Source organism: Phascolarctos cinereus, unplaced genomic scaffold (genome assembly GCF_003287225.1).
Source record: "Phascolarctos cinereus isolate Bilbo 61053 unplaced genomic scaffold, phaCin_HiC Scaffold_5;HRSCAF=322, whole genome shotgun sequence".
In the NCBI taxonomy this organism is placed as follows: Eukaryota; Metazoa; Chordata; class Mammalia; order Diprotodontia; family Phascolarctidae; genus Phascolarctos; species Phascolarctos cinereus.
In genome coordinates, this window is record NW_027555958.1 from 195,318,206 (window position 1) to 195,332,056 (window position 13,851).

The 13,851-nt window shown below is 36.8% G+C and overlaps 1 protein-coding gene across 1 annotated transcript in view; it reads right to left on the bottom strand.

Annotated features, from left to right (window-relative positions):
* KCNQ5 (potassium voltage-gated channel subfamily Q member 5) overlaps positions 1-13,851 on the bottom strand; it is a 664,784-nt gene that overhangs the window by 93,627 nt on the left and 557,306 nt on the right. The window contains exon 7 of the mRNA XM_021000132.2: positions 6,002-6,097. Coding sequence (XP_020855791.1) covers positions 6,002-6,097 — 96 coding nt within the window. The remainder of the gene's footprint in view (positions 1-6,001; positions 6,098-13,851) is intronic.

The window sequence follows — 13,851 nt, forward strand, 5'->3', positions numbered from 1 at the left end:
GGGGAGAAGATAAGATTCTATAAGGAGTACAATTTGGGAACATTGAAATGCTGAAACTCAGGACTGGCTGTTGGTTCTGTCTATACAATGACAGAGCTTGATGGAAAATTAAAAAAATTTAGTTCACCACCCAAAATACATTTGTTGTGTAGACAAAGCATCCAAATGACAGGCTGAATTTGTCTCTTTTAATCTGGTGGCTGTGGCAAGAAATACAGTTACCTTTTCTAGAAAAATCACCCATCTGAGACTACCTTCTTAGGGACATTTAATGAGCATTCTTGCTATGTACTTGACTTGTAAACAGTGTCGTGACAAAGTGTTTACTCAAACTTCTGGAGCAAAATATATTATTGTAACCAACATGTCAAAATAGTTTTACTCTAAATGACAAATTCATTTAAACAGATCAGGCCTCTACTTAGGCCCCTTTCACTCACGATTAGAAAAACCATAGGTAAACCATTTAACGAACAACATTAGTGAGTGGGCTCGGTAACGCATAGGAAAAATATTCTATAAATGATTACATAAAAACGTACAAATTATGGGTAATAAAATGAATTAGATATTTTAATGCAAGGAGGTAAACTACTTTAGAGGGAGCATGACTTCATGGGGCATGACTTGTGTTGGAATGTGGCAACAGGAGAGACTATTCAAGTTGAACAGAAAGGGGTGGTTAAATAGCATTGTCTATCAAAAAGACATTGTTATGTGAGAAAATTCAGGAATCAGAGTAGCAGATGGTAATGGGTTTTATTGGATTCATTATATGAATGTATGTTGGCATAGTTGGGCTTTGTGGAGGCTATTTCAGGGCAATTCAGTGAAAGGAGAATTATTAGAATGAGAGTTTGCTACAGATTTTCTGATCAGAAAGCAGAAATACATGATGAATTAGGAAGTAGATCACAAATCAGGCATGGAAGTCTAGGAGCATTTTTAGAGATGGAAGGTACCTTTGAGGTCACCTAGTCCTACACTCTTCATTTTGTACTTGAGGAAACTTGAGTTCCAAAGATTAAATATCTTACCCAGGATTACATAGGTAGTAAGTGCCAGAATTGGTATTTGAACCCTGGATCTCTGACTACAGATCCAGCACTCTTTCCACTACATCATGTTATTTTCCTAACAGCTGAGAGATTCTAAATCTGGGTGGCACAATAGTAATCTCCATATGGGAAACAGAGTGCCTGGGATGGAATTTCCATTAGTATATAAGCTCCTTGAGAGGAAAGATTGTTTCTTTCTTTGTATTTGTATTTTCAGTGCCTTAGTACAGTGCCTGGCACATAGTAGGTGCTTGATGGATGGGTTAGGAAAGAGGGTGCACCTGAGTAGATCCAGAACAAAAGTGCTGAAGTATATGTGAGTAGGCACTGGGCATCTAGGTTTTTTTTTTTTTTGGTGAGGCAATTGGGGTTAAGTGACTTGCCCAGAGTCACACAGCTAGGGCATGTTATGTGTCTGGGGCTGGATTTGAACTCAGGTCCTTCTTACTCTAGGGATGATGCTCTATCCACTGGGCCACCTTGCTGCCCTTGGGCATCTAGTTTACTTGAGACATCTCAGCATACTAAAAATGATATGATGATTAGTTTTGTGCTATATTTGAAATTTTTTTTTAGATATTAAATTGTTGTTGATCATTTGTTTCATTTGTCTGACTTGTGACCCTGCTTGGGGTTTTCTTGGCAAAGATACTAGAGTGTTTTGTCTTTTCCTTCTCCAGCTCATTTTGCAGATGAGAAAACTGAGGTAAATAGGATTAAGTGATTTGGCCAGACATAGCCAGACTAGTTTACACAGTCATTAAGTGTCTGGGGCCAGATGTGAACTCAGGAAGAGGCGGCTTCCTGACTCAGTGCCCAGCACTCTACCCACTGTGCCATCTAGCTGTCCAGATATTAAATTGCACTAGCAGTATCTGCAATTTTATTTAGGGTAATCATGTGACAATTCATGGATTTTCTTTTTTTGGCATGACTTTTGCTCTCTGTGGAAAAAACCCAACAGATTTCCCCACTGTGGTCATATTAGAAATGGCCACTTATTTAAAATCATTTCCATAAATATTTATATTTGGATCCTGGTTCTTTGAAATCAAAGCTGGTGTGGACCTTCAGTTACAGTTCATATCCTTACTCATCACTGAGCCTGCAACTCTGTCACCTTCCTCTATCCCCAAAGATCCCGACACAAGAAACCACAACAAAACAACAAAAAGGGACTGAGACATCACCAACCAAGGTCATAAAGAACATTAGGCAGAATGGGTCACACTTTAGAAAAAGTGAAAATTTTCCTTACCATGAGGCCTAGCTTCTGACCTCTCTTTTCAATCCAATCTATTCTTAACTGTCAATCACTGGCTTCTTTGATCCTCTCTCCTAATAAAAATGGTTTTATAGACAAACGATACAGAAAGGACTTAGTAGCACCTGTCTCAGGGCTGATGCTCGTTTTTAGTCTAAAGAAAAAAAAACGAATTTCACAAGAATAACCTTGTCTTTTCCTCATCTGCATTTGAGGGACTCTATCTCTGACAGTTGAAGTAGCAGAGAAATAACAGGTTGCAAGTACATACTGGAAGCTGAATTCAAATAGTTTCAGTAGCAAATGATTAAGTGACTGATGTATTGACAAGTCAGAATGTCCACATTTTTTTTCAGTCATAATCATGTTTTGGTAGAAGAAAGAAATAATGGGGCAGCTACGTGGCACAGTAGATAGAGCTCTGGCCTTGGAGTCAGGAGGACCTGAGTTCAAATCTGGCCTCAGATGTATGACACTTTACTAGCTGTGTGACCTTGGGCAAGTCACTTAACTTAAAAAGCCAAAAAAAAAAAAGAAAAAAAAAGAAGAAACAAATAATGTCTAGGGGAGATTCTAACACATATATGCCAAAGACCAATTTTATGTGATGAACAATGAAAGGTAGAGTTGCTTGTTATTTGGTAAGTTTGGGGCTATATAGAAAACAATCTAATATATACAAGTCAGACATGACTTGGATTTTCTTATGGGAGAGGATATAAATTAGACTCTTAATGATCATTGTGTCCCATTACATTGTAGTTTTACTATATATATATATATATATATATATATATATATATATATATATATTACCTTACATAGTAACTGACCATGTACATGGTTAATATGGGACTTTGGGAAGATTTTGTTTTTAAATACCAATTCAAAATCTTTGGAGTTTTTGATAGCACTTAAGAATTGGGTAGCTAGATGGAGCAGTGGATAGAGTACCAAGCCTGGAGTCAGGAAGCCTCATCTTCCTGAGTGCAAATCTGGCCTTAGACACAACTGCTGTGTGACCCTAGGCAAGTCACTTGACCTGGTTTGCCTCACTTTCCTTATCTGTAAAATGAGCTGGAGAATGAGATGACAAACCACTCCACTATCTTCAAGAATACCCAAAATAGGGTCACAAAGAGTTGGATATGACTGAAATGACTGATCAAAAATTTAAGAATTATGAGACTTCTGCAAACTTATAAACTTTTAGAAAGATATACCTTTTGTTATAAGTTATTTGCTTTTCCTTAAATGAAAAGTTTGTTTAAATGGATTATACAAAGATACTGGATTTACAGTGACTTTTGTAACTACGGTGCTTTTGTATTTTTTCACTAAAGCTCTGAAATACCAGTAGTGTTGATTGCTTCTTGGATGTGCACTGAGTAATTCTCTTATTTGGATTACCCTCTGGAAAGACAATGGCTGTGATTTAAACCAAATAGGATTAGGTTTGGGCTTGTTCTTCTAACCACACTGCTATCCAAGAAGGACTTAGTGGATAAGTAAATGAACAATGTCAGGAAGCTGGTTTACCGATCTAGTGCACAGTATAAATTATACAGATGTATAGCGTAGATGCTAGCTTTCGAGACCCAGTGCTGGCTAGTAGAAATAATGATAAACACATTCAAGAATTATCTTTCTATTTATACTGCAACTCATTCAATTGACTGCCTTTTAAAATGGATAGATTCTGACTTGATTATTGGTCATTAAGAAATAAAACCTTTTTTGATGGCACAATTTTTTTTCCAAATTTCATCAGTGTACTATTTCCCATTAGAAAGTCAAGATCACTGAATACTTTTATGTGTTAAAAAATAATTAGAATCAGCATTGGAAGGATAAACAGAAGGATAATTTACAAATATGATAATTTTACTTACCTGAAACCTAATTTGTAGCTGTTTTTTTTTTTCATACATGTGGGGCTACTCCCATTCTCCCACCGTGGATATAACACAATGTATTCTGGATTTCCAAGACAGACCCCCTCACCTTAAGTTGATTTAAAAACAAATAGCTTCTTATGGAGAGGGGCTCCTTCCTTTCTCATGGGCTCTCCTATGATGCAGTCAGTGTACATACATCTACACCTCTACCATCTGGACTTATAAAAAGGACAGTTATTTACTCCTGTCAAGTAAAAAAAACGGTTTCCTTTATTCCCTTATCATAAGTGTGCCTTGTGATAGATATTCTGCAAAGGGCCTCATTTTCAAACATAACTGCTGATGCTTTGGAGTGAAGCAAGATTAAAGGACAGTGGTAGTGAGGAGAATAATTCATTAATAATATTGAACACACCAAACAACCAATCAAAGCTCTCCTAAGGATTAAGGGATTTCTGGGCCCCAAGGCAACTTTTAGAAATTGAATGGAGTAAATAACTGTCCTTTTCATAAGTCCAGATGTTGTTTTGGCTCCCAGAGCTCAGAAGCAATTTCTTTTCCCCCTAGCTTAGAAAAGGGAAACTTATTTCCCCTATCCCACTCCCCAATTTTATTTTGAAAACTGGGAATTTTAAAATGAAGTAAAGTTTTACTTTCACTGGTAATTTAATTGTGTATTACATTTACCTCTGTTTTCCATGCCAACAGGCAACAGGGGAGAACTCAGATTAAAAAAAAAATCAAACAAAACCAAACCCATTCAATCATTAGATACAAGCACTCTTTCCCTGAGCTAATAAAGAGAAGAAAAATGAATGGTTTCAAATTTTCCTTTCTTTCTCTTTCCCTATTCAACCTCTGGCAAAGGTACCAATAAACATCAAAATGGCTAAGAAACTGACAGGAAGAGAAGCCAGACACCTAGAAAAAAATTCACATGTTGGATAATCAACTTCGATATAATCAAAAGCTGACTCTGTATTATTGGGTCATGAGGGGGAAAAAGAATTTGACTGGGGAAAAAAAATGTGTGTTAAATTCTCTACGAGGTCCAACAGCAGGCTGCATGCCAGTAAACTATGGATGGCAGAGAAGAGAGAAAGCATTCCTTTGGCTGTTGAACACAAGTTCAGAGCCACTGAATAAGAAGAAATGCTGACTAAAAAGTCAAGGCTTCTGTGAACTGGCTTCAACTAAACATCATGCTTAATTTTTCACTTTCTCCAACACTGAATTCCTTTATATTGCTAACCAAAAATGTACGGTCAGCTTATAAATAGGATATCTGTTTCAAGTTGCTGCACCAAATGATAGCAACAGTAATTCACCATAAAACTCCAACCTTTATATTCTAAATAAAGACAGTCACCTCAGATTACTGCTATCCTGTTAGCTTGGGGAAAAAAAAATTAGATAATGCCGTGTTCTGCTCCATCTCTTAATGATCAACTCTGTTTTTCTAAGTTATTCACAAAACAAATTAATTCATACAGTAAGCCACCCAGACACTGCCCTCTGCTTGGCCTTATTGGCAAGGCTATTCATCTGAATGATGCATGAACGAGGCATTGAAAACATACATTTTCCTCCTTGGAAAAAATGAACCCAATAAACCCAAATCCAAGATGTTTTCATGTTATTGTACATTTGGTTCAGGCTTCAGGTTCCTTTAAACAAAACAGCAATTCTCCAAAACAATGAAGCACAAAGACTATAAAAGGTACCTAACAAGTACTTAACAGAGACAGATCCTGCTACCTACCTATTACATTGAAATTTACCTGAATTAGGCTGGCAGCTGGATTCCTTCTTTTCTCAAAGTGTTTCTGGCGGTGCTGTTCCTGCACTTTTAATGCAAACCCTGAGCCAAGAATACCCTGGAATAAAATACAAAACACAGCCACTTTTGCATTTTTAAGGACACTATTAAAAAAATGGATATCAGAAAACTCAAAAGTGATTTTTTTAATGATGAAATCCTCTCCTTAAAGGTCTCACTGTTTCTTCAGCCAGAGGGTTGTTTTCCTCCAAGGCAGGAGTGGGGAACATGTAGCCCTCCAGGTCCTCAAATATGGCCCTTTGACTGAATCCAAATCTCACAGAACAAATGAAATCCAAACTGTGACGTTTGGATTCAGTCAAAGGGCCTCACTTGAGAACCTAGAGGGCCATATGTGGCCTCAAGTCTGCAGGTTCTCCACCCCTGCTTCAAGGGTTTTACCGGCATACTGTACCACTTATTCATTCAATTTCACATTTTACTTCGGCATTGTATTTCTCTATGTGGTTAATCTCATCCCCTAGATTGTAAACTGTAAGAGGGCAGAGACCATGCTTCATGCTTCTTTGTATCTCCTTTAGTGCCTAGCATCATATTTTACATATCAGATCTGCTAATAGCTAGTGTTTATTGAATTGATTTGGATACAAAGCATATTACTCGTCATACACGCTTAGGCTAGTATGTTTACATTTTAATGTAATGTCAAGATATCAGTGCCACACTATTAGAAAATATCTCTCAGAACCTTTTGCAGGATGCAAAATTAATAAACTAAAGAGGCATTGTCATTTGCTGGCTTCTCTCTGAATACTCCCAGAAAATCTCACATTCTGTAAAACCACAGGCTTCTCTTGGTTCTTGTTTACTCCATGCTGACATTTCTTTCTTTCTTTCTTTTTTTTTTAGGCAATTGGGGTTAAGTGACTTGCCCAGGGTCACACAGCTAGTAAGTGTCAAGTGCTTGGTCTGAGGCCAGATTTGAATTCAGGTACTCCTCATTTCAGGGCTGGTGCTCTATCCCACTGCGCCACCTAGCTGCTCCATACTGACATTTCTTGGTGACTCTTGGAGATGGGGGAAAAGTCTTATTAATTGATGGTATGAGGAGAGGATGGAATACTGCTTTGGCAGAGTACTATCATTTTAAGTTGTGATGCTCCTGATGGCTACAGGTTTATATTAAGAGAACAGTTAAAGTTTGCTTGCTGCTCATACACAAGTATTGCAGCTCTTTGCAAAACCCGTGTTAATTTTCAAATTGTCATCAGGCCACTTTGACAAAACAAAAATTATCCTGATATTGAGGACACATAAGGATTTTTAAAGTCAGAATCACAGTAACTCAATGGGCTGCCATTATAGACATAAACATATGAATTACCTGAAGAGGTGGGGGATTCTGATCATCTCACTCAGGTGTCTATTTTTTCTTTTTTCTTTTGTGTTTTTAAAACAAAAATGCTGTTTATAGTGCCTTCCATGCTGTAGGCACTTAAATGCCTTTTGAGATAAATGCTCAGCATTTCTTGCTGTTCTACTTCTGCTTAACTAATTTGTTTGGGAGGATCACAAAACTGGTCCCCTACTTGACAATGGATGAAACGAGTTATTTCGTTGTCCTGTGACCCTTTCTGAGAAGCGGTGTTGCATAATGGCTAGCTTCAATCTTAAATCCAGGAGAACTTGGGTTCATTCAAGACCTGCCTCTGACATTTACTGACTGTAATACCCTAGACATATCATTTAACCTGGTAAAGTTCTAGGCAGCTTACATTATACCTTGCAGCAATGGTGCCAACTTGCATTAGATGAAATAATTTCCTCATTGGGGAGTTTTTTAATATCAATGAATCACCGGTCTAGGGCTATTGCTATCTCTATGATATTCTCATACTAAGTTCTTAGCCATTTTCTCTGCTTTGGTTTTCTTATCTGGCTTTCCTGCTGCTTGGAACTTCTCAATAAGGCTTTCAGCAGGGTTTAACTACACTATTTCTATGTCTTTCAAATGTATTCCTAACTATAGACCCATAGCTTTGCCCTTCTAGATATTTCATTTATTTGGGAACCCAGATCTATTTGTATTTCAGATCTTGCCTCTTCTTGATTGAGCTCTCTTATAGGATCCTGGTCATCAATGGAATACTCCTAAATCTCTACAGTCTTGCTCTCACTTTTCTTACTGGCCACATGGGACCAGATAATTAAGACCACAGGAGACTTCCGGGATAGTAGATTCCTCCAATAACGTGTTTTGCATAGCTTTGTTTTCTGTTTAAATATCAAACTTTCTGCATGTTAGGGATATCAGTTAGCTCCTGGTTCCAGCATTATCTTAGCTCCCAGTCTTGCTAAGATTGCATTTCTTTGTTTTTGTCAAATTTCTTATTAACTTTGTCAAGTTAATGGTTATGAAATTCAAAGATGTATTCCTTTTGAGCCTATGCGTTTTACTTTTTGGGTATATAGTAATTAGACTTATATTAACACAGAAAGAGTCTCTCATTTTGTTACTATCTTATAGTTATGACACCAAACTTGCCAAAGTAAAGAATGGATATTTGGATTTTTGTTTTTTTTCTTTCTTTTTTTCTTTTTCTTTTTGGCAGCTGAAAGTATGTTACTGCCAATCACTAAACAATGAGTAATTCAGTCGCACTTTTGGAGCGGTGGACTATTACAGTATAATTTACTCTTAATAAGCAATTACTATCTCTTTGAGTTGGAATAGCTGAAATGTATATATTGAAAATGGAAATTGTCACAATCCTTGTTTACTATCTCTTTGAGTTGGAATAGCTGAAATGTATATATTGAAAATGGAAATTGTCACAATCCTTGTTTTCTACTTCTTTTTAGTGGCTCTCTTTTTGGAATTTATTTACTCCATTCATTCAAGTTTAGTTGGATTCCAGCCAATACAATGATTTTGTTTATCCATTTAAGTCCTATCTCTTTATCTGTCTTTGGTTTTTATGATAGTAGCAGTGGATTCCTGAGTCAGAGTCCGATGATGGTCCACTATGATGCCCAGATTTCACTGTAAAGCCCAATGCAAATGAACATAATGAAGGCTCCCATTTACATAGGGCTTTATGGTTTACAACTACTTTTCTCACAATAACCATGTGAAGTAGGAAATGCAAGTATTATTATTCCCATTTTTTAATAGATGAGGAAACCGAGGCTAGGAATTTATGTGACCTACCCAGGGTTGCACAACTTTTAAGTGGTAGAAATAGGATTTCAATTCTGGTCTTCTTACTCTATGTCTAATGTTTCCTCTGCTCCCCCTAAACACCATACTGTCTTATAAGATGTCCATTAGATTGACCTTCCTTATAATAATCTTTCTTTCATTTCATATGTATTAATAAAAATAAGAGCTATATACCAAAATATGATAATAGAATTGCAATATTAAGTCTAGGAAGAAAACACTTTTTTAAATAAAAAAAGCAAAAGGATATCTATGTATACACAAAAGTGATCTTTTGATCTTAGATATGGGCTTAAAACAACAACAAAAAGACCCCTTTCCAATATGGCACCTGTCATGGCTTAGATTATTTCTTGAACACTCAAAACTTTATGTCTTTTGTACTTGGAATTTTGGATTGAGACTGTGACCAATGGAAAAAGAAAAGAAACTCAGCATGGCACCTATCCAGCAAGTATCATATGAACAAAGCTGTATTTGCTGGGCATTGGTTGAAAATCCTATTGACCTTATTCAAGAATAATGAATTAGGCTATGGTAGTGCTTGTTAAGTCTCTCTCTCATCAGACTATATAAATCATGCCAATTATTAAACCAGCCTGTTCATTGTCTTATCATGGCATTATTCCAGTTTTTTTCTTCCTGTCTTCTTGTTTTACTTAGTACAGAACCCTCAGACAGAAGCCTGTTAAAATGAGGACTATTGTGGACTATTAATATTAATAACAATGATAAAGAGAGATAGCATTTATTTAGCACTTGAAGATTTACAAAGTGCTTTAAATATATTATTTTGTAAGATCCTCACGAAAACACTGTGAGGTAGGTGCTATCATTATTCCTCATTTTACACGTGAGGATGCTGATGCTGAGAGAGGTGAAATGAGGTGACTGGCTCAGGATCATGCAGCTATTAAGTTTCCAAGGCAGGGTTTGAACCAAGATCTTCCGGGTTCCAAGGGCCCTGCTCCATCCATCTCACCATGTGGCTACGTATTGATTTAATGCAGTGTAATGTTTACAGCTAGTATATCATTGTCCCTTTCATGACCTTGCTCCCCCTAGTTTATCAACCTTCCAAGTTTCATGGGCTTCTTGAATGAAACTCAAAGGAATGGACTGGGACAGGCAATAGTAGGATTATATTTCCTAGCTTTGCTTTATATTTTTGTACTTAAACAGTACGGATGCCAGAGTGTATAAGCACTCTGATGAAAAGCATTCCTTCAATATTAAAGAGAGGGATATGTATAATTTTTGGGTAAACATTTAGCATGGATGTAGGCAGACTGGTAAATGTTTCATAACCAGCTTGGGGAACAATGTATGCATAACATACTTTTAAGTGCATTATTAACAACGTCTAGGTGGCACAGTGGATAGAAGGTTGAACCTAAAGTCAGAAAGATCTGAGTTTAAATCCAGCCTTACATGCTTACTAGCTATGTGATCCTAGGCAAGTCACTTAATTTCTGTAAAATGAGAATTAGAATAGCACCATAGGGTTGTTATGAGGATAAAATGGGGCAATATTTGTAAGGTGTTAAGCACAGTGCATGTCACATAATAACAAACATGTAATCTGTTCCTTCTCTTCTTCTTCATCGTTGTTGTCATCATCGTTGTCATTGTCACTTTCTCAAATTTGCCAAGGACCTCAGGGTCAAATTTGCCCAATTGCCTGCTTTTTTTTTTTAATTTAAAAATGTAAAAAAACCATTCTTAGCTCCTAGACTGTACAAAAACAGGTAGTAGGGTTGTGCTAGACCCTGGTTCTAGACAATCAACAAGACAGTAAATCAAGCTTGGATTTGTAGTATTCACCAATTTCCAAGGTATAAATGCTCACAATGAAAATTTAGCAATTGACTGGCTCCAGCATACCTGGGGATGTAGGGAAGATTCAACAGTTTCCCATCCTGAACCTTATTCTTCTCTGTTTATTTCACAGTAAGAACTGGTTATTTTAAAGGGTACTCCATTTCATTGAGGAGTGTTGGGAGGGAAGAAGGAGTGGAGATGTGAGAAATGGGGCAAAATATGCCCAGAAGGGTATGTAGGCAGTGACTTCTCCAGCTTAAGGGAAAGGAAAATCAGTAGTGAGAAGCCAAGAGATCCATTCTAAAATGTATTAAAAATGTCAGCACATGCCTCCAATCTTTAGCAAAGCTTTACAATTCAAAGGATACAGAGGCTCTAGTGACATTTCTAGCTATTTTGGTTTTCTAAAAAAGGTGCTTGATTACATCCTTTCATTTGTTCATTCATTCGATAAAAGTATATTGAGCACTATATTGTACATTTATGCTGCTCATAGTAACACCTCCTTGCTCTTGAATTGTTGGGGAAAAGAGAGTTACACACAAATGAATTTTCCATATAGCTAAAGTTTAACTCATCAAATGCCAATTAAAAAGAAGTAAATAGAGAAGTAGAATGACATTGTAAATAGGGGACTGGTCCTGAAGTCAGGAAGACCTGGGTTCAAGTTCTAACTAACATACACTGACTGTATGGCTCTTGGCAAGTAATTTAACCTCTCCATTCCCAGTCTACTTTCAAAGGCTATCATTTAAAGATTAGTATTTCTTACACCTATGACAATCTCAGGTCCAGATCAAATAAAACAAATTAGTTATTTTGGATGAAACTCTTTCTCAAACGTACTATATACTTAAAAGGTACTATATTCTTAAAAGACTTTTATCCCAAAATATCACTTTATTTTTATTTTTTGGAACTCATGATGATCACCCTGAACATAATTTAATTATTTCCTGATTATGCAGTATCTTTGTTAGGAAGTATTAAGTTATGTAGGACTATTTGTTTCTACCCCGAAAGGTCCAGATTGCTACATTTATTTATTTATTATTTTTTTTGGGTGAGGCATTTGGGGTTAAGTGACTTGCCCAGGGTCACACAGCTAGTGAGTGTTATGTATCTGAGTGTGGATTTGAACTCAGGTCCTCCTGACTCCAGAGCCGGTGCTCTATCCATTCTGCCACCTAACTCCCCCTCTCACATTTATTTTTATAGGGGTCTTTTGGCCCCCTTCCTTGCTGTCAGGTTTTTAGCTGTCACTTTCTGTTTTCAGTGTGTCTATCTTTAGCAACCTCTTTCCTCTTTTAATCTGCATCTTTTAATAGTCTATAGATGAAAATATCAGTGAATTATTAGAATTTTGTAGAATAAAAGCAAATAGGCCCTGATTGAGGACCTAAAGACTTCTGTTATGAATAAGACACATATGAAGGTTTTATGATATCTATTTTTTTTGGGGGGGGTTAGGCAATGGGGTTAAGTGACTTGCCCAGGGTCACACAGCTAGTAAGTGTTATGTGTCTGAGGCCAGATTTGAACCCAGGTCCTCCTGAATCCACTGTGCCACCTAGCTGCCCCTATGATATCTATTTTGGGTGCTCAGAGGCCCTTTTTCCCACTTACTTGTTTTTTAGCCATGTTCCAGATAGTTAAGGATAGTGGATAGGTGACCTCAGAATTTCGACTTATACTTAGATTAGGTAATTAGGTATAGATGAGTCTATACCTAGAGGAAGAATATATTCTATATTATTATCTTGTGCTATTATTGAGTTAGGAGCATTAAAAAAAGATATATTTTATATATTTATAATATGTTTAAGATAACTGACTTAAAAGAAAAGACAGTCAAGATTATTTTTAAATTTATTTTCTGATTCTTGAGATATGCCAAAGAGTTGAGGCTGATGGGCAAAATGACCTCTGAATAAATGAAGTGGTCATAAATATAACATATTATATAACATAATGTAACATAAATATATGTTATAACTAAATAAATCAAATGTTTAGAATGGTCTTTTGTCAGTCGAAAAGCATTTATTAAGTACTTATTGTGTTCCCAGAACTGTGTTGTGCACTGAGGATACAAAGAAAGGCAAAAACAGCCCCTGTCCTCAAGGAGCTTACATTTGAATGGGGAAGACTACATGTAAGTAACTTAGTACACACAAGCTATGTAAATGGAAAGTAATCTAAGAAGGGAAAGCACTATCAGCTCAGGGGGGACCAGGAATGGCTTCCTACAGATGTTGAGACTTGTGTTGAGACTTGAAGAAAGTCAGAGAAACCAGAAATTAGAGGGGAGGAGGAAGAATATTCCAAGAATGGGAGACAGTGCAAAGGCAAACAGAAGGGAAATAGATAGATTGTAGATTGTAGAGTGAATAGAGGGGAATAAGCCATAAGAAGATTAGAAAAGTGCTTAGGGACCATATTATGAGAGCTTTAAATGCTAAACAAAAGACTATTTCTGATCCTGGAAGTAATAGGGAAGCCACTGGGGTTTACTGAGTAGGAGTGGGTAACATGGTCAGAACTACACTTGAGAAAAATCATTTGACAGCTGAGAGGAGAAAACTTGAGACAAGAAGATTTGTTAGAAGATAGAAGCAACAAGATCTAACAATAGATTGGATATGTGTGGTGAATGGGATTGAAACCTTCCTTCATATTTCAATTGATTTTGTACCTTTTGCATGAACTTAGCATGTATATTATGGTGATTTTTGTGAGTGCCATAACTTGCTTCAGTTGCTTCTACTACTACCACCACCACCACCACCACCACCACCACCATCACT